Below are 27,931 nucleotides of genomic sequence, written 5' to 3' on the forward strand. Positions count from 1 at the left end.
AAATGCCTGACGCGAAAGAGATGGCTGGAGGAGAGAGACCTCACTGCGTGAACCAGCGGTGACACAACCCTGTGTGGCACAGTAACAGCAAGCATTTGTGCTACACCACAATTTTTTTCCTAAAACACGCTGTGCCTGAACAATAGTCTAACGGGCATGGGTGTCGCAACCCGCCCTGATAAACCTCACACATATTTACAGGAACGTAGAATGACACGAACATAGAGTAATTTTAACAACGCATACAATTCTTTGCATATCAAGCTGATTTTTGCGTCACTTACAATGCAATGTAAGACGACGCGATGTTTAGGTTATCACTAATGAAATAGGCAAATAAATTCTAACAAAAAAAAAAACCACAAAACCCATCGGAGTAAAACGCACGTGCCGGGGAATGAGCTCAATGGGATTGTCAATATTGCGCGATTGCTACTTATTCCCAATTCCTCCACGGGCTCCATGCCAAGATTTTCCAAATACCGACAGCTACCCCTTCTGCCGTTTCAGACGCGCAGCAGCAGCGGGCGAGCCATCGATTTAGATGCGGGAGTGCTCGGCGCACTATTTGACGAGTTAGTGGAGGTACATCCAGTGCCCCATCGGAAGAGAGCGCGCAAGTGATTTTGCCCAGGCGGATTAATTCGCGTTTGTGTGCTGAGGCTGTTTTTTTGTCACTCCTTCTGCGGGCAGCGTGCGAGCGAGCATTCACTGAAACCAACCGAGGAACATTCAAATAAAATTAATAATAGCAACCATACAAAAGTAGCGGAAATTTTGCATTGAATTACAACTCACCCATCCAAGGTCCTCAACATATTTTTTCTGAGGACATATCTCTGTAAAGCAAGAAATATCACTTATTTAAGCGATTGCAATGCTTGAAACCAAGGATCTCATCTGGGCATTGCTTTTCTTTGGCACTGCAGGTAAGATCTTGATTTTAACAATTTTAGCTTTGTTTTGAGAAGGGAGAGAAAAGTGTTTTCGTCGCAAGTTTTAATGTAAACTGCAAGGTGCACTGGCCTCCTTCCACGTCTGTTTGCTTTACATCAATGGAATATTTAAAAATAGGGCTGGAACTGTCATTGGAAAACTGGAGCCAGTCTAGCAGAATTTTACTGTTCTTATTATTCATATTAAAGAACAGGAAAATGCTATTTCGTTCATATTACGAATTAAAACTTGGGTCGTGTGAGCATCGATGGTGATTAGCTATGTTGTGTGCAGATCCGTTGGCTGATACTTCACGCTGCTCGCGTTGCACTTGTTTGGCGGTTCGCATCCTTAGCCAGCAAACTAACATTTGTTGTTAAGCGAGCACAGTTTAGTGGTAGCCAACTAGCTTCATACCAAACTCAGCTGTTATGTCAGATCAGCAAACGTATAACTGTTTGGATAGCAGTATTTGGTAGTTTGGATATCACAAACAAGCCCGTTTGTCGTAAGTAGAACGATTAGGCAACTGTGAGGGCTAACTGGCTGTCCGGCAAGTTGGCAAGAAATAATCAGAGCGTCGCTACATAACGTTATCAACATGTCCACGGAACATACTGTTCCTATCCTTAATTTTAGAAGTATTACTTTTTAATTTCTCAGTGGCTATCCTTTAGTAACCAGAGAGAAAACAATAGGTGCATTTTTCTGCAAGCTGCATGTATCAGTTCGGTGATATGGTGGGTTAGATGGAGCGCACGTTATTTTCAATGTTGTAGCGTTGTTAGGTAACATTAAATAGCCTGTAAGCAACATACTTAGACAACGTTATCTAGGCTTACATTAGCAGTCTATTTATGTGTGTTTCTATTAAACTGGTTGCGCACCTCGAAATATACTTCAGTTCCATAGTTGGTAAAACTGTCTTGCTAGATATGCGTCCTAATGTGAACCAGTTATCCCTTATTTTATATTTGTGGCGGTAAACTAGTTAGCTAAAACCGTTTTATTCCTATTCTGGCTATCCAGCAACACGCAAAATAACGGCTCCCATGAAGACCCTGATGCACGCAGCTTGCAAGTTAACCTTTCCAGCACGCTGCTATCTTGCTAACTGGAGAGTCAGTGCACATGCACCTTATTTTATTTTTTTCTGCGTTTAAGATAAAAAAAAAAACTGTTTCAGTTTAGCTAATACATTGACCACAGGTGTAATCCGCGCTGCAACGGACAAACTAGCTATAAATTGTTGGAGGTTTAGAAGGTGTGGTTTGTATCCAAAATAAAACGCTGACGTGTCTCCGCAGTTATTGCATTTCGAGAAGACTATTATCTTAAACGTTTAGCGAACTAATTGATTTCATATTGGTGATAACGCCATTGCTTGTATTATAATGTAGGAACCAGCAGACGCTGTACCTGTGCTGGGAGTGAAGACGATTCCACCCAATCAGAAAGCAGTGATCCTGGGCGGGAATAATGCCATAGTTTTATATATATATATATATTAATAAAGAACTGTGGTTATTCTCACCATGTAACGTTGGGTGCATATAACGTAAAGGTATAGTAAACTGTCGATAGTTTTTGAACTATGAAACCGTTTTTAGGTTAACTCCTGCATATGTGCTGATTGAAAACAACATTGTCTTGTCTTTTAAATGTAATTATTGTTGTGGTTTTGTAAAATGATAAATGATGTGGAGCAACACAAAGGACGTAGAACGGTTGGGCAGAAAAATTAGCCCACGCTGCGTAAATGGGCCGGTTGGATAGTCCGCTCAAAGGAGGAGAACTAGCAGCTGCCGAAAACAAGAGGATTCGAGCAGAAAGCAGCATCAGCGGGGACAGGGGGAGGGGCAGCGAGCAGCCCTGCGAGGAGGGGAACTCAAATGGTCGTCATTAAATCAGTATGCGCGGGGAATTAACATTTAAATTAGGCGTTTAGACAATGGCTGTCTTAAGCGAAAATATTTTATTGAACACAGAATTTATTTTGTCCGCAGAAGCAATGCTTTATGCGGGGGTTTTCATGCGCAGTCAGCACACAACCCAAACGACCAGACGCAAGACATTGACCAGAATTCCTCAATTCAATTTGACGATTTAAATTGAAGGCTAATCCGCAGAGATGAAATCACTTCCCACTTAATAAGGCATAACTCTGTAGAATGACTCTCGGAAATTATGATTAATCAGGGGAATTTCGGTATTGCTCCTCTGCTGTCAGAAGGAAATTTTGAATATTTGTTTAGGATAAGTCTAATCACATATCCATTTAAATGTGGTTTCAAGTCACTGATAATTTATTATATATCAGTGCCTAGATCTTGAAAGTTTGAAATTGGTGTGGCTCCCTTCCAAGGAGTAAATGCTAAACGGTTTGTTGGAATATATCCAGTGGTGTGACATTCAGATTTCTGATGTATTTAAATGTAATCAGTTTTTTTCCTCTCAGGAGGAAGTCACTAGCTTTGGGAGGTTTAGTGAACGTTTGTAATACTATGCATTGAAGACTACAAAAATCTGAGTACAAGATGTCACTACTGTGTGATGGCAGACTCAAAACAGCATATGGGGAAGCATTCACTGATAAGCACAGAATGAGACTAGAGTTTAGGTCAGTATCTGGAATAGTAGCTCCTAACGTTTTGGCAATGAAGTCATCTTTTCGAATTTTTTTCCACCTAGGGTACTTTTTGTAGTGCTGGACATTGACATTCACCTTACTGCTTGTTTTGGTCTTAGTATGGCGGAAATGCGTGCTGTAGTTTTGCTTTAGCATTATTTTGATATTTTTGTATTCAATAGACCTCTTATCAGTAGTCATCTGCTGTATTTGGCTTTTGTATCATTGAGAAGAGATCTGTATAGAATGTATATGGTAGTTTATGTTTTATGATGGGATTTGTTGCCAAGAGGTGCAGGAGAACATGGAGTTTGCCTGACTTTGTGTCTCATTCTGACATTGCGCTGGTGTCGCAGCCGTTCAGAAACACTGTCACCTTTTTGATGCGTGCAGTTGGCTAAGCTGTGGCTGCCGTGGCATTTGAGCACATTTACAACACTCACACAGTGCTTTCTCATCATGGCTTTTGGGGCGGAAAGACATGATAAAGTTCCTGAAATATATTTCTCTTTTAGTCATTGGAAAATCGCTGATGAAAATCTGCATGAATGTTATCACAAATAATCTGAGGCAGATTTTTGTGTTAGAATTGAGGGGGAAGAGCTGTTTAGCAGTGTGGAAATGTGCAGTGTGGGTCAGCTGGAGGCAAAGTGCTGAGCAGCCAACAGCTGAAACGAAAACATCTGAAGATGGTTAACATCTGTGGCTTCAACTTCTGAGGGAGGTTCAAAGCCACTGTGAAAATAAAATAGCCTATTTTAAAGTAGGGGAAACTGTAAAAGCCAAACAAGGGGAAAATTGTCACGTTTCAGTCCACTGCTTGGAAAGAATATGAAAAGAAATATCCAGCTGTTGCAAGTTTTAGACTGTGTGGAAAGGAGGGAGAGACAGAACCTAAAGTTGAAGGCTTGTAAACCAGTGTTTTCGTTTAAGCTAATTCATGTCCTGTAGATTTATGACAGATTGTGGATATTGTATTCTAAAGCTACCCTTCTATTTGCTAAGATGCTTGATTGTAGACATCATAACAACAGTGGCTGTTGTGCTGGTGAGAGTACACGGTGACGGTGTTGCTGGGGGCGGAGGGGGGTGTTTGTATCGCCCACTCCTGTTTTTCGGTCTGTGCTGTCCGTTTTTACTTTCGGCACATTGCAGTGTTTACTCTGTGATTATTTCGTTTTTTTGGCGGGGGTGGTGCTGAGTTTGTTAAAACAAATCTCTTTCTGAAAATAGAATAGAACCATAACTCTTGAATATACATCTAAGAAAGTGTGTAATAAATTAAATTTGCTAAATACACATTGGATGTATCTTAAACTATTTAGTACATAAGTATGTAAAATTGCCCATGTTTACACTTGTCTTTGGTTTAAACTGAGTTTAAAAGGATTTTACACAGAAGAAATTCATTTGGTTATTCATTAGTTCTTATGAAAATATTCTCATTACTCCTTATTGTAATATCCTCATGTCTCATGTTCTATGCTTCTCCCATAATTTACTAGCTGATTGCATTTTAGAATGATGAGGATAACCCGGCTTGTACTTTCACTACCATCTTCAACACACAGGCTACTTGAGCATCATTTTTGGCGGGTTTGGGGGGGGCTTGGGGCGTTGTTGAGCTTGCTCGAGTCGGTGGAGGGGAGGCAGTGTGCGTTGCACGCAGGTAAACTGGTTCATAAAGATTAAGATGTGTTATTCAAAGGCTACAAATTAAGATGTCGCTTCGGTGGTAGCCTTATTTTGCTAAGGCTGTCTGTCCTTGCTGAGGAAGGCTTAGGGAATAACCCTGCATTGGAATGTCTTGGGCATTTTTGTCTGATACCAGAGACTGATAGTGAGAGTTTTTTTTTGATTGCCTTAGGTGTGTATGTGCACTCTGGAGATGGCCATGGTCAGGCATACATAGAGTTTGCTCATCTCAGGTGTATCTGGGTGTGGCCGAAAACCTGGTGTCTTGACTCGGGAGCCTTGGGTGCCTTAGCCCGGAATGCCAAATAAAAGGAAGAGTGTTCGTCTGCAGTGCCGCAGCTGACCACAGTATTCTTATTCTGCTTCAGCTTTTCCCACACAAACGTGCTCCTTCTTGACAACAGATCGAGGCCTCTTTCCTATTAAGGGACGGTGCACCTTTGTGTGCTTTAATGAAGAAGGTAGCGAAAGGCTGCTTTCCTGCATGCTCCGCCAGGGCGCTGCAGAGCATGGTGCCGATTGGGCTTTCAGGAAGTTGGTTGCGCATGAAGCTGTGGATTGTACCACTTTGGCACGGTTCCAGTGGCCCTACTGAGGAAAGCACTGCGGAAAGCACTGCTCTTAAGGATGTCTGATGTAGTCCTTAGAGATTACAAAGCCTTGCGTTTTTTTTCCCCCTGGCCATTTTCTTTTTCCTCCTCTGTTGTGTTGGTTACGCTTGAAGCAGCATCTCCATTACAGAGGAAGACAGCTCCTCATGCACTGTCCCAGGTGATGGTGTCAAGTAGCCAATGATGATTAAGTGTTGGCAGTACATATGTATTGTCAGCTAATTTATTCAAACAAAGAGGGAGTTTCAGCTGGCTATCTTCTCTTCAGGCACCACAATTGTCAAATCTGCATTGGGGGGGGGGGGGGGGGGGACACTGACTCCTAATTGGGACCTCTAAGAGCTCCTGATGGATTAATTACTTATTCTTTAAGCTTTGCTGAATATCCAAACAACGTGATACTTGTTAACATATCTAGTATATGGAAATTATATATGCTAGTAAGAACAAAATGTGTTGTCATGAATGAGCAGAATTTCCAGTGTAGGGTTCCTTGGTTAAAAATGGCATCTAAAGACAACATTTGATCATTATTTTGAAAGAAGTTGTATTTTAGGATCCACAGATAGGAGTAGAGTATCTACTGCCTTCTTTACTCCAACACAGTCAACATGAAATTTTTGTTGTTAATGGTGTGAATACTTAATAGTGCTTTTTCTAACCCAAAAATAGTTTCGATTGCTGCCTATTGTATGATGCATATAAATGCACTTAAAAATTAGTTTAAAATTTTCACCGTTCTTCCTGCAGTTATCACAGCTTTGCAATATTTTATTAAACACCTTCTCTCGTTTCCTCTACATGTGTAGTGGTGTTTGGATTGAGTCTTGCCATCTGTTTAAATACTGAAAAACACCATCTTCATTTTTGTCCTGCTGATGCTGAAATAGGCTGCATAAATGAATGGAGAAATAAAAGGCTTGGTACTGTAGACACCCGCTAGGTCAGGATATTTCATTTCTGTGTTTTCCATCGTTGGTGTTTGAAGAAGGCCCGTCTTTGCATTTTAATGACTCTGTGAATGGAAACCACGCTGATTTGCATTGTATATGCTCTGAAGGCTTCGCATAGAGTGCCAGAGACAAAAGAGGGAAACGGGGTTTGCCGTGCTGAAAAGCTGCACCCCCCCCCCCCCCCCCCCCCCCCACCAAGTACTCTCAAAGGACTCCAGCTCCATTCAAAGGGAGGGCCGCTGAATGGTGGAGCCGCTGATTGGCTACTCATAGGGCACCAAACCTGAGCCCCCTTTATGACATGTCTATTGGGGAGGGGCCATTAAGATGTGTTCTATACTGTCCCCCACTCTTGGAGTGACTCATCACTCTGTGATGTAATCCCCGGCGATAGCAGTTAGCCTATTGTGAGGTCACATTCTGTACCGTAATCCGCCGTGGTGGAAGCGTAGCTGGCTGTTGCGGTGTCTCAGTCTGTCCTTTGGGAGCAGTCAGCATGTCAGGGTGCATGTAATTTATGGGCTAGTGAGTGGAGCTCGGAGACATTTTTGTGTCAGGAACCAATTGTGCTACACAGTAGTAATTGCACACGAACGCATGTTGTGCTGTAAATATTTCTCACAGCTGGTTGTCACAGTTGATTAGTAACCGTTTACAACAAAGTTTTGTGTTTCTTGCATGCTTTTGGACGTTTTGGATGGAGGTATTGTTCTTTTTTGGAATGATTGATTATACGTGCTGTTTGCAGCTCTCTCAGGCTGTTTCTCCCTCAGCTGTTCCTGTCTGCATAAGCGTTTCACTGTCATGTTTTCAGTTCATACCTCTGACTCCCTACAGAGAGTGATACGAAAGCCTCATATCCTTCTGTCCAGTTGGCAGGTTTTCTGTTTCTCTAGACAGTCTCCTACCTAAAGTGGTACACAGGTAATTATGAATAAGTCATGTATTTATTCCAAGAAATTAATAGTGTATCGGCCCGCCTTTGGCTTTAATGACTGGCTCAGTGGGCTGTGGAAGACTGCACTAATTTCTGGCAGAAGGCTGGTTTGCTCCACTCCGCCTTTAAAGCATTAATAAATTCGACTACTAAAGAGAGCCATCTAGGACTTGCCCTAAAACTGTGTTCCAGTTCAGCCTAAAGATACTGTAATTGGTTGAGGGCTTTGTGCCACCCAGTGCAATGTTCCAGTGACTTTTGGGTCAGCAGTTTATTGTTGGATGTTCTGAAACCTGGTTCCCTGGCACAGATTCGCATAGCTGTTCTGTGTTGCAAGTGTTGGGACTAGAATTAGGCTTAGTTTTAATAGTCTGACTGCCACGACAAAATCATCTGCTGAAAATGTGGTTCTGTTCTTTTGTTTGCAAATTTTTATTGGTTTTTATAATACATTTTTCAAGAATCGTTAGAATCGATAAGACATGCAGGATACAGTATTCACACAAATAATTCTAGAACCATTTCAGCCTCCTCACCTCTGCTTCACTGAGGCGAAAATTGAGGAGCATTTAAACTTGAATATTAAATATGCACATTATTTACAATAGTAAGAAGACATGAATAAAATAAATGACAGGTATTTGGGTCGTATAAGGTTCTTTCTGATCAGACTGACCAATGTGGTCAGTCTTAAGTTTGACACTTTAGGACAGGTGTCCGGAATAACAGTGGGTTCCGGAGTCTAACGGAAAGTGGTTTTAGCCTGTTCCTGTCCTCTGACCTCATACTTCCTCGTGAGTCATTTTTGCTGTGGTAAAAAAACTGACTAGTTAGTCAGTTGTTTATTTGTTAATTTAAGACATTCCAGCCAATTAAATTTCTGCGTATGAAACCAATGCATATTTCTGACCTGTTCAACACTAAACAAATCATTGTTGTGATGTCACTGATAAGATGGAACAGTCTGATGCTCCATTGTGAATTTAAAGCACCTTTTCAGACTCTTTGGGTCTCTGTCTTTGGGACTTCCTGTCAGAACACTCTGTCCTGGTACACCTTGTTTAGTGTAATTTTCTTAAAAATGGTCTGACCTTCAGAGGTTGGGGTCACAGTGAGAGAAATTTGAGCCTCTCCCCTCTGCACAGGTACAGCTGTGAGATGCACTGGCGTTCCAGCTGAGTGAATTGTGCTTTCCGAAGACCCTTAATTACAGCAGTCTTCAAAGAATTATGGCACGAGCATTTGTTACACGACTGATTTCCTGTCCGGGGGGAAATGTAGGCTGCAGTGACGAGCTTGGCGGCTGCGGAGCTGTCCCGAGCCTTGTCATCCCTCCTCTCGTCATGTTTTAATGCGAGGCGCAGTGAATTATGGGAAAATGACCCGCCCGCTGTGGCAGCAGAGCTTCTTATAAATAATCAAAAGCTGCCTGTCGCAGCTGGTGCTCATTCTCCTCTTCCTCCTCTCAACACACGTGCATTTATAATGTTAAAACTCTCCAAAAAGATAATAAGAATAGGCTGGGTTAATTGAAATATGAAATAAAATGATGATGGTGTTTTTTTATTTTTTTGACTCAAACATTTTACTATCACAGCATAATATTGGCTGATAACTTGGTGCATTATTGCTCATTAAAGTGAATAACAGCTTCATAATTTCCACCGTCCCTGTAAGCATGTGATTTTTTTTTTCCCTTGCCTTTGTTCATTGTAACACAGTGAGGGCTGTTGGGATTTATTTTAATCTCCAGTCTGGGGTTTTCCCTGTTCATCTCTTTGCCTTACAGCCTGCCTAGGATTTTTTATGATCTCCCTCTGAAGTAATGGCCAAACATGCGGCCTTGGTCATGTAATTCAGTCTGTAAGTTTGTGATTTATTACTGCACAGTTTTTTTTGGGTGCAGTGTGAGTGTTGGCCAGAAGGGGGTGGTATGATAGCCTGACTGTATGTGTGAAAGGTGATATTTGGCCATACTCAGTGACAGCTAGCCTTTTGAAACACTTCGCCTGATATATGTAAGCTAAACATCCAAGGGAGGGGCATACCGCCAGAACATGGAGGCAGTTACAGTGACTGGTTTAGGCTTATGTTTATGCTTTGGTGTACTGACGCCACATGTTGCCTCTTTTTAAATTCATATTTGTGAGGATGGATGATCTGATGTTAGGTTGTGCACCAGTATGTTGCTGTCTTACAGTTTCCATTTGCATTTGATTATAACTGAGCAATGGAACCACAAAAGGCTTGAATGGAAACATTACCGTGAGTGTTCGTTACATGACACTCCAGCTTGCAGATTTATGATGCGAGTTGTATGGCTAAATGTTTCATGCTAAGTGTCTGAATGCCAGGTAAGACTTTATTTCAAAAATTTCTTTAAATCAATCACCCAGAACTTTGACATTGACTTTGATGCTTTAACATGTGCTGAGGTATGTTCCCTACCGCTGTTCACGGTGGCTTACATGACAGCAATGACGCTATAAATAAATAAAAATACACTATAAAAATGACACTATAAATAATGTTAGCTAGCTAACAATTACATTTTGGTATGTACCTAGGATAGTTAGCTGGTTATCTCCTGTCTGGATTGAAATACATTTGTCAGGCTCTTCATTATTTTTTCAACATCATGTGTGTGTAATTCATTTATAATTTTCTTGTTTGAAAATTATTCATTGTCAAGTTTATATCATGCAGAAGTGTACAAACCCATGCAATCCATGTATAAATCCATAAGGCTACTCTGTGGTCTTAATTTAGTTGCCTTTTAGTTATTAGCTACATTTTAATTATTTTTTTAGTCATGATTAAAACAGCAAACATTCTTCTTTTCCTAGATGTTTGTATTTCCTGTTTGTAACACATATCTTTCTCCAAATGATCTACAGTCTTAAATTGGGTTTGAATCGCACACAGCACCTACCACTTTGTGAATCAAAGGGAGTTCCCTCAGTTCTTAAAAGAAATTCACAGTAATTAAAAAAATGAATACATTTAGATTGCTGTGAATGGAGTGGTGGCAGGAGGCTGGAAAACACTTACTTTTTCAGCATAGTACAGTGATGAGAAGCAGGAGGAGTTGCTTAATAAAGGCGAATGCTGACTGCTGGATTCAGTATTAATGGTGCCCCATTAAAAGCACCTGAATTTTTAGCTATGACAGCGTTTTAGTTGAACACATTAAGTTACCGTTTTTAGGAGCTGACCATGAAATATGTTTTGAGGCCTCCTCTCTGGCTCCATATTTTATATTCTTTTTATTGTGTATGCATAAATGAGGGACCCTCCTGAAAACACCCCCTCCCTCACAGAGGTCTTTCTGAGTAGGCTTTTGTAGAACTCAGTGAAGACTCTGCAATTAAGGTCTTTTCCGCTTTTTCTTCTACTTTTGCACTCAGTGACAACAGGCTGTAGTGGTTAGCTTGATTTTAATTGGGCAACATGCTATTCTGGATTGCTTGTGGTTTTTTTGCAGTTGTTTTTTTCCTCTGCCTCTTGCAGGAGAAAGCCTGCCCTTTTAAATTGGGTCAGAGCTCGTTGAGGCTTGCGTGGAACATTGATGTCACACAAGGACAGTCTTTTCCGCCTCGTTTTGCCTTTGCCGGACTCATTTTGGAGCTCTGTCTGGCTTAGGCCAGTGAGGAAGGAACGATAGCACTGGACGGTTCCCATGGGTCTAAGCCTCACCGAGGGTGAGGGGAAGGTGAAGGTTGCCTTTCCTGAAATGGTGGAAAGTGTGTTTTCCAGTTAAATTAGAGCTGCTTCCCAGTTCACCAAACTGTTTCCTGTACCCTTGATGGAGTGCAAGAGTTCAGAAATCTCAGAAGCCTTTGGAAGCTGCATGGCTGTGGAGATTGCAGAGGCTGCAGGCTGGTGGTTGGTTATTTGTAGTATTGTATACATGGTGGTATATGCTAATAATATATAGGATAATGTTTATGTGGTAATGGATGTTAATCATTTATAATATAGTATAGTGTTATTTAGATGGTAATAAATGTGAATATTTAGTTACTATTTGAAAACTGTAAAGGAGTGAATGTAAACGGTTTATTCAGAACTGTGTTCGTAGGTGCACTTATCTAGAGTTTTCAGGTGTTCTGCCTATGGCTTGCATGTAAGGGTAGTGGTGGTAATGATGGGTTTCCATTTTTATAGCATCTCTCATGAAGCACAGCGTGCTGCATGGGTGACTAACCACAGACACGAAGTCTCTGTCGTAGGGAACGCCTCGGGACGTAATACACCTCTTCTCTCCTTACAAATTTGCCTCCCAAGGTGTTATGACACCCAGTGATGGCGAGGGGGGGGTTGATGTTTCTCGCTGTGAATGAGCACGCAAACGCAAAGGGGGGGGGGGGGGGGGGCAGTCTGGGACACAGTCTGCTTCTGTGTCCTAATTTTTCCCCAGAACAGTGTGTCACGAGCACCATTGGTGGCAGGAAAAGGCAGGAAGGCTGGCCATCTTCTTGGCACCTTCTTGGCAGAGTTTCACCATGTGGCTGCGAAGGTAGTGAGATTTAGATATAATTTACATTTAGAATAATAGATGAGTCATACCTGTGTTAGCAAGCAAATGTCTTAAGATGAGCCGGGCAAGCCATTGAAGTGCTTCAGTGTTTGTTGATATGCTCGTGGACCTCACTACTTTGAAGCCGAATGCCAGTTAAAGGGTGTAATAAAGAAGCCATCTTGTGTGGAGCGTTTTGTAGATCACCATCTAAAAAATTGAGTTACCTGGAGAACTGCTTTTGAATGACATCAGTTACATTCCTCCCGCATATATTGTGTTTTTTATTGATTACTTGTAAACATGAGATGCTTTCCATTTACTCAGTGAAAATGGACAGTTTTTCCATTTAGAAATGGAAAGCCATTGGAACTGTGTCCTCCCTGTCTTCCAGCTCAGTGTGTCCATCCAGCTGGGGGAAGCGCTTCAGGGGGATTCACGCTGTGCTCATTACAGAGAAACATTCACAGCTAATGTCAAAGGGAGGAGAAGGATTTCTGTGGGCTACTGTCATTTTTAATTGGCAGTAACCATCACAAAATAACAAAACATATGACATGCAGTGACAAACATCACAAAATAACATCTGCGTTCTTTTTTTTTTTTTTTGGTTGTTGTTAACTTATTTGTGGAAACACGTTTGAGGATGTGGTGTACATCCAACATCAAAAGCAGTCCTGTGCTGGGCCCAGGAGTGGGAAGCTTCCTCAGAACCTGAGCTCAGATCAGAGGTACAGGTACAGCTGCAGGGGAGGTTGCGTTGTGCCTATAGATCAGAGATGAGAGAGGGAGGCGGCAGGTAGATCTTGCCTGGCTAAATGCACCGCCACACATCCCTGAGTACAATATCCTGCCCGCCTATCCCAGCATGCAGCTTGGGTTTACAATGAGATTCTTGTTCTCGTTGACACCGTGAATGTGTTGTATATCATCGCACAGTCGTATCTTTACAAGGAGAAGCCTGCCTGTTTGGCAGATTGCCTCTGAACTCTGAAATATCAGAAGATAGTCTCTTGTGTTGATTGAGATTTTGAGTTTGGGGTGGCTGTTGCTCCAGGAAATATTTCTCTTGGTGGTGGAGCTGGGTATAGACTGTTAGGAAGGAATGTATTTATTCTTGTACCTAGAGCAAGTGCGAAGTGAATCTAAAAAAGAGCACGGACACAGCCTAGCACGCAGCCTAGTCCTGTACAATTCTGTGAGAAGTAGCACATACATGCATCAGTTAATAGGAAAGTGCTGTACACATGTGCAACGTTACACACCCTACAGTGAGACTGCACAGGTAATGGTATTCTCACTGGTGTTTGGGAATGAGTCTGTAGAGATGGGCCTTCATTCTTATGGAAGACCGAAGACTCTGCTGTCCTGACTGTGGAGGGAAAGCTCGTTTGACCGCATCGGGGCCGGAGCGGACAAGGGATGCGGCCGGCGCACGCGGCTGCGAGGGCAGGAATGCGTGCAACGCATGCGTGATGTAATGCGACAGAACAGTTGTCCCGACCAACTGCCCTCGGTGTTCCATTTTTACCATCCATATTCCATTCCTCCTCACTGAGCGGCCAATCAGACGCAGAGCTGCGGAATCTGCAGTGTCCTAGTGCCTGCTGAAGAACAGCATGGTGAAGTATATTCGAGCAAAATAATGCTGCAGAATGTTAGGGTAGATGTAGGGCTTGTAACCAAAAGGTTGCTGGTGCACTTCCCCGCTGGGGTACTGCCATTGTACCCTTGGGCAAGGTATTTAACCCACAGTCCCCTCAGTAAATATCCATCTGTACAAATGGATAACATGTCAAAAAAACTGTAACCTTTGTCAGTTGCTCTGAAAAGCATCTGCTAAATGACAGTATTGTGACGTAAAAATGGTGCATGTAATTGTCAGCCATGGCAGATGCGTGCTCAGCTGAAATATTTGACCCACCACAAAGACTTTCTTTCTTTCTTGTCTTTTTTGAGACTCCCATCTCATCTGGTGCCCTCAAGAACTGCTTGAAATTAGCTCGATCAAATTGTTCTGAAATGTTTGTTCTTACCTCAAACCAGTCATACCTCCAGATGACCGACACGGGTGAGTCAGACATCGTTAATTAGTGAATCATAATTCTCAGCATACTCATCTCACACTTGGTCATGAGCTGATGTCTTTGTTTTTCAGTGCTGCTGAAATGATTTGCATTATGTTCTGACACAGGCAGAGTGTCATTGTGTAAAGATTTTTTGTATCAGATGCAGAATTGTGAAGATGTTCATTATCAGTCAGTTTGGAGGGAGCTGTGGGTGTCACACTTCTCCTGAGCCTGTCATTTATTTTTTTTCCCTGTTGACGTCACTGCAGCTTTCAGACAGTGAATTACTTGCCCTTTACTGAATGGCTCCCTGCTGACATTTTTGATGGACAGTGCCAACATTGTACTCTGTCTTCACATGGCAGATACACGTCCCCCATAATGGTTTTCCTTTTGTAGTACTCGTGTTAGAGCAGTTAAGATTTCAGCACCAAAACAATGCCAGTCTTTTTTTTGTTTTATTATGGGATTGAAGCCAGTACTGATTTTTCCCATCCATCTGCAGATTGAAAGGAAGTTTTTAATGAAGCGTTAGGCTTAGAGAGGATGGATGTTTTCGGCACACGTAGAGGTTGGCCACGCCCATCTGGAATGGAAGGGGAATCCCTGCAGGGAACGGTCCTCACTGCTGTGCTTGGCTCCGCTGATTTTGTGTGGTTCAGCCTGGGTTGCCATGTAATTTGTATATGGGATTGTGCCTGCTGTCATAACAGATTCTTAAATTACCCTCAGCATGTTATCCAAGAAAATTGAAATGAAGGTATATTCCTCTTCATGAGGAAAACCTGAATGCAAGAGCCAGTGAACTTGCATGCAGTTGTGGCTGTTGATTGGGTGGTGTGGTACGAGCAGTCACACAGATGCAGCGCCGTGGGAGGGGTCTCCAGCTGTTACACTTATCCCTGCCCCAATCAGACGATCGCAGGCCCTACTATCTGCCTCCTTACCGATGTCAACAAGAGGGACTTGTTATCCTTGATGTAGGGCAACCTGAATGTATCGGCTTTGGAGCTGCGCCTTGCTCACTGAAGCACAGAATGTCCTTCTGGTCTTTCGTATGTGTCTTTAAAACTACAGCTTGTTACCAGCTGTTTCTCTGTCAATGAGGGCTTCCTGAGACCGGAAATGTGAGATGACTAGACCTACAGTCCTTACACAGGCACTCGTCTGTAATGGAAATCCATTTTGACAATTGAGTGAGGCCTATGTCCGGTGTTTGTCTGCACCCAGGCACATTCATTTCCAGGCCAAAATTAATGTTTATTAACTGTTTATTGACTGGTTTTAAAACTTGTTTATGCCCTCCTGTTTTGGTGTACTGATGCATGAAAGAGACTCTCTTTCTTTAGTGAGTGCATCTAATGGCCAGGACAGTCTGCATGCGCCTGGGCCTTGAAGCAGCGGGATCAGATCTGGGGCCATGTGGCCAGTGTTTTTCTCGTAACACGCTGTTGGCTCCTCTGCTGCGGCGTGATTGCGTCCACCTGCTGGTGACCTGGCAGTGGATCTGTTTGGAAAGCATGTCAGCAGATTAAGACTTGCTTAGGTTTGACCTCACTGGCTGGGACAGGTCTGCAGAGGACAAACTGGGGCACTGCTCTGTGAAGCCAAAACAAGCCAGGTGTTTTACCCAGGTAGTCTTTTTATTTCCGCATCCTCTGATGGGAAGTTGAATGTGCAGTACATGCTCATATCGAAAATCTGTGTCAGATACCTGATCTAAACACGTCACAGGAGTTTGCCAGTGTAAGTGGATTAGAATTAAAAATAGTCTGAATCAATAGGGCGTCTCTTCTGAGTAGCTGTTGCATTGAGAAGGATGGGAGAGTAGCTGAAGTTCACAGACCGTTGCATGCTGTATGCATAGCCGATAACCTTTTTGTTTATAGCATATGCCTTCCTTGCTTTTCACACATGTATCTTTGATGGAATGGAGCAGATTAAGGACAGTGTCCAGGTGCATTTCAGAAACAGAAACGTGTGGCTCATTACCCATGTTTCCCCACATGCGCCGACGTCAGAGTGGCTGCAGGACAGAACTGACCACTGCCTCAGCAGCTGCGGGACTTCGCAGTTTAATCCGCGTGACCCTCTCTCTGAAAGCGCCCCATGCATCAGTGACTGTGCTTTCTGTCCACCTCTGAACTCAGCAGCAACCCCCCACCACCACCCTCCGTCACTGATGGTCAAGAAGCCTACATTTAAATGAAGACAAAACAGAAGCCCTTTTATTTGGTCCCAAGAGGCATCCCAAGAGCATTGTTTTGCATGGATCCTCTCTCTCAAAGGCTGAACTTGAAATCTGAGGTTGGAAATCTGGGCATATTCTTCGACCCAGATGTTAATATCAAATTCCTTATTAAGCATATTTGTAAAGTTTCCCATTATCACCTCAGAAATGTTGCAGAAGAGATCATTTTCATCCCTTCCTGATGCTAGCTGTTGCAAATTTTTAATGTTATGGGTGTTACTTTGGTTCCTTATTTATTTATTATTTATTGTTGATCTTGCTCTGTTTTCTGTTCTTATGTAAATCTAGTTAATTTTAACTTTATGAACTGTCTTGTCCTTGTTTTATTTCTTTTTTTATGCCTCTAAAGCACTTTACTGATGCTATAAAATTGAGTAAATTGAATTGGAAACTGAATATCATCAGTAATTATACACTTGCCTTTCAAAAAATAATTAGGTTAAATATAAATGAAAACGCATACATAGTAGCACAAATATAAATGTAATACCACAGCTACCTCTCCCCGATCCCCCCCCCCCCCAGCAGAGCCCAACGGTGCAACATAATGGCAAATGTAGTATTCATGGGAGACTTGAGAGATTGATGCCAGATTGACACCCCAGCTTCACCGACCCGCCCCCCCTCCACACCAGCCCCCGCCCCAGCAGAGCGGAATCGGTGTTATGGGTTACACGGCGGACATTGATTCTGTTTGCAACAGCATTGCCTGCGTTGTTTAGTCAATAGTTCCAGGCGTAGCGATCAGAATCCTCCGTCATGCCTCATTGGCTTTGTGGCGAATCTTCGTGAGAAAGCTGGCCTCATCACAGATTCCCAGCAGAAGTAATCCTGTACATCAGGAGGTCTTAGCCTCTGATTCTGCTGACAGATGCGTTTGTGAGCGGGGTAAACCCTGGCGGGGGAAACGCCCCACTCCCTCGTCTCTGAGGCAGGAGGGTGTGGAACCAGACGCTTGGGATGCAACAAGCCTGTGTGGCTGGAGTCTGAAACAGGCAGCACTAATTCTGACAGCACATTGATTCAGACCTGAACTGAAATAGAAGAAAAATACCATACTGTCAATGCTTTTAGATCTGCTGAGCTGTCAAGCCTATTTCACCATAACCCTATACCCCACAACTTTATAAATGCAATATTTTTGCAGTTTTCTCCGAGGAAATATGTATTCTTTGAAGAATATCGCCTGCTACCGAATATCTCCTGGCACAGAAGTTAAGATTAAATTTCCGTGCTGGAAAAGCAGTTTACCTTCCTTTGTCATCACTGTAGAGGCTGGCTAACAGCAAAAATAATCGTTTGCTTCCTGGAAATGGCATGATAAATAGGTTTTAACATCAAGGCTGTGAACAATCTTCCATTTTGTAGATTGGTAAAGAAGGATAAAAAATTCCCCCATATCAGCAGGATATACAGCTACAGCCAGGGTTTGGCAGAATGTTTCATGTCATAAATCATTGAAAGGCCTGAATAGCAGAGTTTTCATGAGGAATGTTACTTTCCAGCCTTGGTCCGCCTTCCTAAAATTCACTGCTGTGGGCTACTGAAGAGAATTCAACTATCTTGACAGAGAAATACGTTCAATAAATGACGTATCTTTCATATAGCTCCATTTTTCTGCACTTCCTGTAATTTCTGAAATCATAGTTCAAGAAATTTCATCATGCTGAGGTTTTGTATCTTTGTTCAGCAGTGCTCTTTGCAGTGTGGTTAAAAGACCTAAAACACTCAGTTGTAAATTTCAAGAAAAGTGTTTGGCACAGCACTGCTTGTTGTGGTCAGGTGTCTACGGAGAGAGATGGAGAGGCCATTTCTGGGTTCCTCACAGTCCTTAGGTGGGCTGCACTTTGGCAAGCCCCGGTTCAGAGCAAAGCTAATGGCTCTGAAGTGCACAGGCAGAAGACCTGACTGATTTTTGTCCTCGCTGGAGCGGAGGCTGTTTATTTGTGAATTTATCTGTAAGGGGCAGGTGGCGGATGTAGCGTGTGGGCAGTGGCAGTAGGACGATGAGTCCGATCGGTTTGGAAACCGTTTGGCCGTAAAGAGTCCTCTCATTGGATTGAAATATCTTGTTGGAGACCATGTGGCGGTAAACAGAGTCCTCTTGTTTGATTAAAATACCTTTCCGCCCACATTAAACTCAGGCCTGTGATGCTCCCTTTTCTCCTCTCCTCTCCTCTCCTCTCCTCTCCTCTCCCCTCCTCTCCTCTCCTCTCCTCTCCTCTCCTCTCCTCTCCTCTCCTCTCCTCTCCTCTCCTCTCCCCTCCCCTCTTCTCCTCTCCTCTCCTCTCCTCTCCTCTCCCCTCCCCTCTTCTCCTCTTCTCTCCTCTTCTCTCCTCTCCTCTCCTCCTGGTTTATGAGCGTGGGGGAAAAACAAGCCTTGATAAAGCAATCTAGCCTGAGACCCACGGACGCAGCGTCAGTGCAAATGAGTGTTCACAGTGCAAACCCAAACCTTGTGCAAACCGTATGGGGATGGCAAAACTCCTCACCTTTTGGGGACCAGCAGTGGCCCGCCGCAGCGGTGATGGCAGACCCGAATGTGAGTATGAGAATCCGAGCGCAGACGGCTCCCTGGCGCTTCAGAATGTTGTGTCTGATCAGATGCGCAGTGACTGAAGCCAGCCATCGTGCTGGTGTAGCTGCTGGGGGCGTCTGTGTCAGCAGCGTTGCCAGTGCTCACTAATGTGATAAACAGACATGGGCACCTCTGTATGAGCACAGAAACCAAAAACCAAAAACCAGAACATTCAAGACTGGACTAATGGTGATGATGATGATGATTGTGTTGATGATGATGGTGTTGATGATGATGGTGATGACGATGATGATAATGGTGATGATTCAAAATGATCAGAGTGCTTTATAGTGGGGTGGGTTCTTACCCCCTGCCACTGGAGTGTAGCCCTCACACTGATGACACATAGCAGCCATCTCACTTTGGAACTTGCATCAGCCGAGGTGGAGAAGGAGGGATTGATTGTAGCCACTTCACCGGGAGGTGAAGCCAGAATCAGAGGTTTTTGCTATGACATCTTACCTGAAAGATGCTGACTGCTACAGCACAGTATCCCCAATCACTGCTGAGAGGAGTGGATTTACTGGGTCCAGATTGAGGAGTACCCCCTGGAGGCTCATCAGCACCACTCGTAGCAGCATCCTGGATGTCCCTGGAGGTCCTCCTCTGAGGAGCCGACCAAGGCCAGCCACGCCTGGCCTCAGGCATCAGGCAGCAGGAGGCTGCTGGCCATAGGGCGTTATGGTCTGGCTGCTGCTCTCGACCCCGTGCCCTCAGCACCTGGTGTTTCCCAGCGCTGGGATCCAGTCAGCAGCAAACACAGGCTGTTGGTGTAGCACAACATGTGGAAGCTCACAGGAAATGCACTGCATTCTTGGAAAGTATGGACAAACTCTGTTTCCATAGCATGTTACTCGCTGTCTTAAACAGCCCAATTTGTGTCTGCCAGGCTGGATATCTGAAAATCCTGGTGCCAGCAGAAATTATTTTCAGGATCCGTTGTCCAGTAAAACTCAGAGGACCTACTGCTGCAAAATTTGTGTATTTCTGGTTCTTTATTACATATTTCATGTCTGTTTGAAGCAACATGTGGTCACCTTGTTTCTTCCTGTGTCAGGGACACGTAAGGGGTGCTTTAAGCATCTGCATGGCAACTAAAAAAAAAACTGGATGATGGAATAATGCTGGAACACGAGGATAAGAGTCACCCATAATTACAAATTGCACGCTTTAAATTTTTATAGTAATTACATGTAAATATTTAAAGCAGTTGACGTCAATGCAAATGTGTAATTATACAGCATGAGTGAAGTTTACAAGATTTGGTTGGCATATGATGCTTTCTGGGTGGGGCTTCATTGAGTTTGAGTGTGTTTCAGTGCAGTTGCAGGTAACAGACCCAGTCAGCCAATCATAGCAAGGCAGCATAAAATTGCTGAGAAAATCAGAATCTCCAGTGGCTTTTTTACTGTGCAGACTTTGCAGATATTAAACCTTCTAAACTTAAAACCAGTCTTTCTGATCACTCACACCTCGTTTATCTCTACCTGCTCACATTATGACAATAAGAATAAAAAGATTGGAAGCATTAAAAAACTGTAGACTGTATAAAAAAAATTTTTTTTAAAAGTCTTAAATGCGGTGCGGAGCTCGCTTGCTGAAGGCTGTTGCCTTCATATTCTCCCTCAGTGTGGAGGGCTGACGGTGCAGCTAATTGTGTCATTAATCGTGATGGCACCTTCAGCAAGCCGTGCCTGTGCAGGTTTCTGCATGCCCGATGGGCGTGGTCCCCAGCCCGTTCTGGTGCAGAGGTACCGCGGGGGCCACCTGGTGTAGACCCCAACAGGAACACACGGGCGTGTCCAGACAGGGGCTGGCGTCAGGTATTAATGTGTTTTAATCTGCGTTCTGCAAATAACACGCACACCATTGTAGTTCAGTGCGTCTGTATAAGTCATTGTTCTGTCATGTTTTGTGATGTCCTTATTTATTTATTTATTTTACTTCAGCCTAGCGGCACTCTTTACTGTTTAAAATTTCACGACTAAATTGAGTTTTCTTGCTTTGATTTTTTTTTTCTGCCGTAGTTTTTTCCACCACAGAGCTTCTCCTATCTTTGATGGTGATGATGAGCACATTGGGATCGAATGATCTTGGACATCCCTGATTGACTCCATGCCATTTTTAGCTTTGATCGGCTTGGTTCCCTAAGGCCCTGTACTTTGCCATTGGTATTGCTTTGAGTGTTCCATCATCACATACCATCCATGTTTGTCTCAGTAGGTTTGCATTTCTGATCCGACCAGTGGTCACCAGTGGTTGATTGGTTCACTGATTTTCATTCATTAACTAAGTGATTGATTTTTTTTTTTTTTTTCTTTCTTGGACTCCTGCACCTGCACTCTCACACTTGCTACGAGCAAGTGCTAAAATATGCAGTGATTTAATACATGTGTAAATCTTCGTGAACTGTCAGTGCCATAGTACCCCCTCTGTCAATGCAGAAGGTTGAAGCTAAAGGTAAACAACTGCTGTGAAACATGCAGATTTGTTTTACACAGGAAACACAAATGAATGAAAACAGAAAAGAAAATAATGCTGCTGTGAGGAACACTGACTCCCAAAGGACAGCGGAAGGTGGTGGCAGCAAGTCCACCGAGATGGCAGACACTTCTGCCACGTCTGGGCCTGGAATATAAATCTTCTCACACGTGAATAAATGATAAAATAAATACGCAATAGATGATATCTCGTGAGGCAGAGGAGCACTTCAGGGGGGCTAAGAGACCATTCAGGGATATGACTGATTGGCTACCCATTTAGGCCTATCAGTTGGTTTCTTTTGTAAATAAATCACAGTTTAATAAATGAAAGAACATGGCACGTTAAAACGGTAAATTCATTCAATAAGCGAGGAATTTCATGCACTCTTAGAGGAGTGGTTAACTGGTAATGGGAAAAAATCATGGCTTTTTAGAGGAAAATCATGATCGTTAGCAGTAAGATTGGATATTGAGTTAAAGAGAAGGAACAAATGAGTCTGCTTCCCTCCCTTTGGATTTATTATAGGTGGGGTGGGGTGCTCTGGGGGGTGGGATTGGGGTGTCGGGGGTGAGGGTGTGGCAGCCCCTCGCTGGCAGGTGAGGGTGTGAGGGGAGGGTGGCAGGTGTCCTGGCGCCAGGCAGTCGTGTGGGAGGCCCGTGGGAGCGAGCGCGGTTTGTTTTTATGGGACAGGCAGCCCACGAAAACGAGCTCCCAGGGGCCGCCTCGCTTCTGCCTGGACTCACCTGTGATGCAGAGCCAAGCTGGCAGATTAAGGCCTGGAAGATGCCGAGGGTAGCGCGGAGCCAGAGCAGAACAGCCACTGTGCACGTATAACCACACACACACACACATAAGCACAAACACACACACACACAGGCCCAAACAAACCCTCCCTCTGTTATACTGTCTGTATGCTCACAGGAGCAAACGAATAATTCTCCATCTGCCTGTCTGTATATATACACTCTTAGGTGCAAAAATAGGTCTTCTCTCTCTGTTATTTTTATCAGTCTCTGTGTCTGAGTTTTTAGAAAAACCTTAACATGTACACACACACATACGCTCACATTCACACACCTGGGCCTGTGAATGTTTTTGTGCAAAAGTATGCAAAATGTGCAGACAGATTTTCTCTCTCTCGCCATGTCTATATCTCTGTTTGTGGGTATGTTATTCACATTTTTTTCCCCCTTTTCCGAATTTGACAGATTTTGTTTTTGCCTGTGGGACTTTCAGTCGTTATAACACCACTAATAAAAAAAAAAAAAACAGGTAACAGAGATGGGCTTCAAGGCCGTTGCATTTTATGTTGCACTGAATTTATTTGAAAAGTGTCTGATGTGGACCTTCATGATTTTCCACCTGGATATTCTGTCTGATGTCCTATCTCACAACCTGTTTTATTTTCTTCCAGAAGCACATCTTTTGTTCCTGTAAAGAAAGTCATGAGTTTGATTGAAGAATTGTTATATCCAACTATGAAAATAGTTCTGAGAAACAGAAGACTATTCTTAAATATATTTCTGTTTCTATATTTAAGACTCGTTGTGGGGAAAAAAGATTGAGGGATTTAACTGTTTATTTTGGAAATGTTAAAAAAAAGCTGCATTCTGTAAACTGAATGCTTCCAACTCCTGTGGTACAGCTGGTGCACAGCTTGCACACTAGATGGTGGCAAACATAAGAACCAGAATATTGTTATACATTTGTTGGCGTGGCTAAATGGTTATTTGGTTGCAGTAGCTGTCTAGACTACCAGGCAAGCCTAGTTTAAGGGTACATTAGCTATGCTGCCTGTCACATTTTGCAGCTGAAACTAGCATGCTAGTTCACTAGTTCAACTAGGTAGCTAATTCACTTTATTTTAAAATCTTGAGGAAAACCTAATGCTATGTCACATATCATGTGAATATTCAGAAACCTGTTTTTTTCTGGTAGGAGTTACATTAAAGTGTCAAGAGGTATGTTCCTCAGCAGTCATGCCTGTAGGCTGATGTAGAGACTCGTAGACAGTATTTAGCCGACCATCATTAAAATTCGGAGTGCTGTTATCAGGGGAAAAAAAAGCCTATCATTTTCCAGGATAAATAGTCTCAAGCACTGAGAACAGATGCTTTTGTGAAGGTAATCTTCTTATTTCTTTGTTAAAAAAAAACTGCTCTGCTCTGAAGACAGACTTTTTAATTTGCTCTCTGGAAAAAAAAGAAAAACAATGAAGAACGTTAATGTTGGTAAAATAAGGCTTTCAACTGAGGCCAAGGGACCTGGAAAATGCTTTAATACAGATAAGTCCCTCAGCTGTCAGCCAGGCCTCAGTATGTACAGGTGGTTCACATTAAAAGCGCTGCCAGGGTAGGAGTTTTTCATTCTCTCCGTGCTGTAGACTGTCAGAGAGGAGTAGCTGTCGGCACCGTAATGAATCACAACGATGGACAGAGGGCAGATGTATTCTAACAGTTGCAACCCAGTCTCTGGGGTGGCGTCTGCTCCCTGCCTTTGTTACGAATGCACACGGCGTCTTCCGTCACGGCGGCGTCTGTCCCCGGGACAGGGTGCTAAACTCGGAAGCCGAGTTCTTTATTGCATGTCTGCTCCCCTGATTGGAACAGCTTGCTTGTATCCTGAATATGACAAATGGCTCAATATCAGACACTCACATCTTTGCGCAAAAAGATCTATAACTTCTTTATTGTGGTCTGCGCAACCGTTGCAGGACGAGACTAAACGCCGCTTGGATGGAATGGAATGCATGCTTTGGTGAATCCCGAAAAGGGAAATTTATTAAGCTACTAGCTGCTGATGTGGTATGCGGTTCACATACAGTTGGACGGGATGCATCATTACTGTAAACTCAACTCCTAATCATAAAATCCAGGCTGGCACAACACACACAGTTTGTGTTCCTTTCCTCTGTGTTGTGTTGTGGGAGGGGTTTGGATGTTGTCGTCCTTTGGAGTAGGGAGGGGCACTGCTTGACGTTATGATGGTGTCGGAGTGCAGAGGGCACGGCTCCCCAATGGCTTGTTGTCTCCTGGCTCTTCCTTAGCGACAGTTGTCAGGGAACTTAACTGCGGCAGCTTTCCCTCCAGATCTCAGAACGGCAGGGACAAGGGACGGTAAAACCTGTCGAGGGTTAGAAAGTGGCTCATCCCTTCGGCGTGAATAAATCTGACTTTTACTGTGCGTTGGGGGGTTGGGAGTGTGTGGGGGGAGGTTGGGGGGGCTGGTGTGATAAATCTTGGCCTTTGCAGTTTTCTGGAAAAATATTCCAGTTTGAGCCAAAATGATAATGTGTACACCACGTTTTAAACTGAGTTGTTTCCAGTTTTATATGTGCTTTTTTCTTAAGACGTTATTTCATAAATTGTAGAAGTTGTTTTGATTTTCATGAACAAAATGCACTGTGTAAATAAAATATTAAACTCGAGTCTAAATTTTAGATACAGATAACAAGACAGCCCAGGATGGACCTCATTATTTTGCTGTTCTTATGACCTTATGTTCTTTGTTATTATGCTCTAAAGTTATAGTGCTCTGGAATGTTAAATCTCCCAGAACATTTTGGCAGATTTTCTGCCCAAAAATGTTTTATTTTTTTATTTTTTTATTTTTTTTTTTTTAGGTTTAGGGGTATTGCTTGAACCTCTTCTCAGAACAGGACCCAGTGAGAGCAGCAGTGGTTTCTTGACCAGGAAGCGGCGTAATGGTCATTGAAGGAGTCATGCGGTGAAACCGCGCAGGTCGTTGTAGCCAGGCGTGTTGTTTGTGCAGCCCCTACCTTCCCACACTGTTGGTTTTACTCTCTGCCCTCCAGGCTTCAAAGGAACACGTGTTCAGCTCTGCCTCGGCTGCTAGGGAATGCGTTACAGTATCAGCCGAGGGTGGTGTTTATTTTCACTTTGAGGGCAGATATTATTTCAGAACTGCAGATGACATGTAAAGATAAAGAGTGGAAGGTTTGAGTAGCATGCTGTTGAATGCGCCGTCTGATCCGATGCGATTTTCTTTTCAAATCTGACTTATGGAGGAGGAACGGAAGGAGTGGTATGGGATAGGTGGCAATTAAGGGTTTGGCTAAGTGGTGATTAAAAGTGGAAAAGGTTAATCAATTTTAAATGGCAAAGATTAACAGATTTAATCTGTAACATAATTAATCATAAATGTCTTCAGTTCAACAAATAATTTTCACTACATAGCATTGCCTTGGGGCATACAGCTTATGATCTGCAGTAAAGCATTTGCTAGGTATTCTTACCTTTAGCTTAGAACGGAAATCGTCTCCAGTGCGATAATAGAACAGAAGAATGCAAATTTTATTCTCTCAATGCAAACCTCTCTTCAGAAGTGAGGTGTTTTCCAGTACGTGGATCATGCAGTGCTTGCGTTTGTACACTTTCACATCCCATACTTTGCACTCAAGCATTGCGATGCAAGTGTTCTGTACCGACCCTTCAGCTGTAATCATAACTCTGATCACTGCAGTGATTGCTGCACTTATCTCTTTGAGAAATTTTGGGATGTGTTTTTTTTTTCACCAAAGTGCTGTTGGTGAGGTGTGAAGCATCTGGGGTTGTCGACTCCCGTCACTTCTCCATCGCTTCTGTTTTCTGCCTCTCTGCAGTCTTGGCAATCAAAGCGAAGCAGTGTGTGTGTTGGATGAGTGTTCTTGGACGGCTTGTTTCGAACGCGTTGCTGTAGTGTCGTCGTCTCGATACGATGGATGGATGATTGCTGCTGGCCAGTAAGGACACAGTACTGCTGTTATTGAAGGCTGAATGATTTCAGGATAACCACTGTTGCCTGGCATTGTTTGCCATTTGCTCTCAGGCTTTCGCAAAACCTCTGGCATTGCACCCCACGTTGTGGTAGTTGGAATAACCTTGGTTTACCATGGAATCACCTGGGCTTGGTGGCACAGAAGATTTCACTGTGAGACTGCCCTTAAGGTAGCTGATCGGGGCAGGCTGCATAAGTCAGTATAGAAGCAGGAAGTAGCAGTGCAAGAGTGAAGATGTTTGCTAATGTGAATTACAATAAGAAAATAGTCAAGGGGGATGTTTTACAAGGGAGGCTATAAATAACATACTGTATAAATAGCATGTATAAAGTAACATATTATATTCATAAAGAAAAAAGTTTACAATGCCATGAGCAACTGCATTCCAGTTGGTATGAAAACCTTGGGTTCCATTTCACAGTAAGTTAGCTGGGTTTGTTTGAGCCTCTTGATTCAGTATTGTCTCATTCACCACAAGATCTTCACCTGACCCCAACAGCAGATCCAGGTTTCCTACCTTTCAGATCCCCACAGATTAATGGGATCTGCCCAGATAACCCCCGCTTACTTTGGTCTCAGTAACACAGAGACACACACAATTGCACAGAGCATGGGTTAACTCCCACACAGACAACCCAAAACACGCCTGAGAAATACCTGCAGGTATGCCATCATACCATGAAACCTGTGTGTATATTGTGTATATTACACTCGTTGATATTAAATTGCATTGGTTGACATGTTTGCTAACAACCTTTTTTTCCCCCTTTACATGCTTGTCTACCCTCCTCCCTTTGGCCATCTCAGGTAAGAGCAAACATCTTTACATTATTGGATTATTACATTATTACATTACATTATTGGCCTAGCATACGCCATAGCATTCTCTGCCTTACACACACAGCTGTCGTATTTCTGAAGCATGTTTCATATGATTCTGTTGCATTATCTCCATCATACATGGAATAAAATCACTGTGTGTTCCAGTGTGGTGTTTACATGAGTGCACACTGCTGTTAAAACTGTTAAATTTACTGAACGCATTTGTGAATTAAAGTCTGTGCGCCATTTGTCTTGGATTTAAATCCAGCGCGTTTGGTGGGATTTTGTGGAGAGTAATCCAATTGTTGCCTCATAGAATGTTATTGGATTGAATTCCACAACAGAGGCCCTAGAGTGTTTACAGATAAAAAAGCTTATGCTATCCGTGTCTTTGAAGCTGCCGTTGTTGGACAATGACAGTGAGAGAAAGAATCTGTAGTGACCTGGTAAGAATGCAGGCAAGTAAATCCAGCCGAACAATGAGGACGAGATTAAGCAAGACAAAATGCATTTTGGAGAGAATGCAGGTCAGGGCTGCTTTTGTTGCCATTTTGTTCGTCTGTGTGTCGCTTTCATTGCCTCTATTTTGGAGGGAAATTGTCATCGGGACACCGCAGAGTCTTTTATCTCTCATAAGCTGCTGTTACAGAGGCGTGGATACCTTACGCCA

At 43.2% G+C, this 27,931-nt stretch overlaps 1 protein-coding gene across 12 annotated transcripts in view; it reads left to right on the forward strand.

Moving 5' to 3' along the window:
• Positions 1-631: 631 nt before the first annotated feature.
• ncam1b (neural cell adhesion molecule 1b) overlaps positions 632-27,931 on the forward strand; it is a 192,676-nt gene continuing 165,376 nt past the window's right edge. For 3 of the 12 annotated variants that reach the window (XM_036535978.1, XM_036535984.1, XM_036535983.1), the window contains exon 1: positions 632-929. In XM_036535978.1, the coding sequence (XP_036391871.1) occupies positions 878-929 (52 nt within the window). In that variant the 5' untranslated portion in view covers positions 632-877. The remainder of the gene's footprint in view (positions 930-27,931) is intronic. The other 9 variants (XM_036535973.1, XM_036535975.1, XM_036535976.1 and 6 more) reach the window with 4 other exon arrangements.

Source organism: Megalops cyprinoides, chromosome 9, assembly GCF_013368585.1.
Source record: "Megalops cyprinoides isolate fMegCyp1 chromosome 9, fMegCyp1.pri, whole genome shotgun sequence".
NCBI classification, from domain to species: domain Eukaryota; kingdom Metazoa; phylum Chordata; class Actinopteri; order Elopiformes; family Megalopidae; genus Megalops; species Megalops cyprinoides.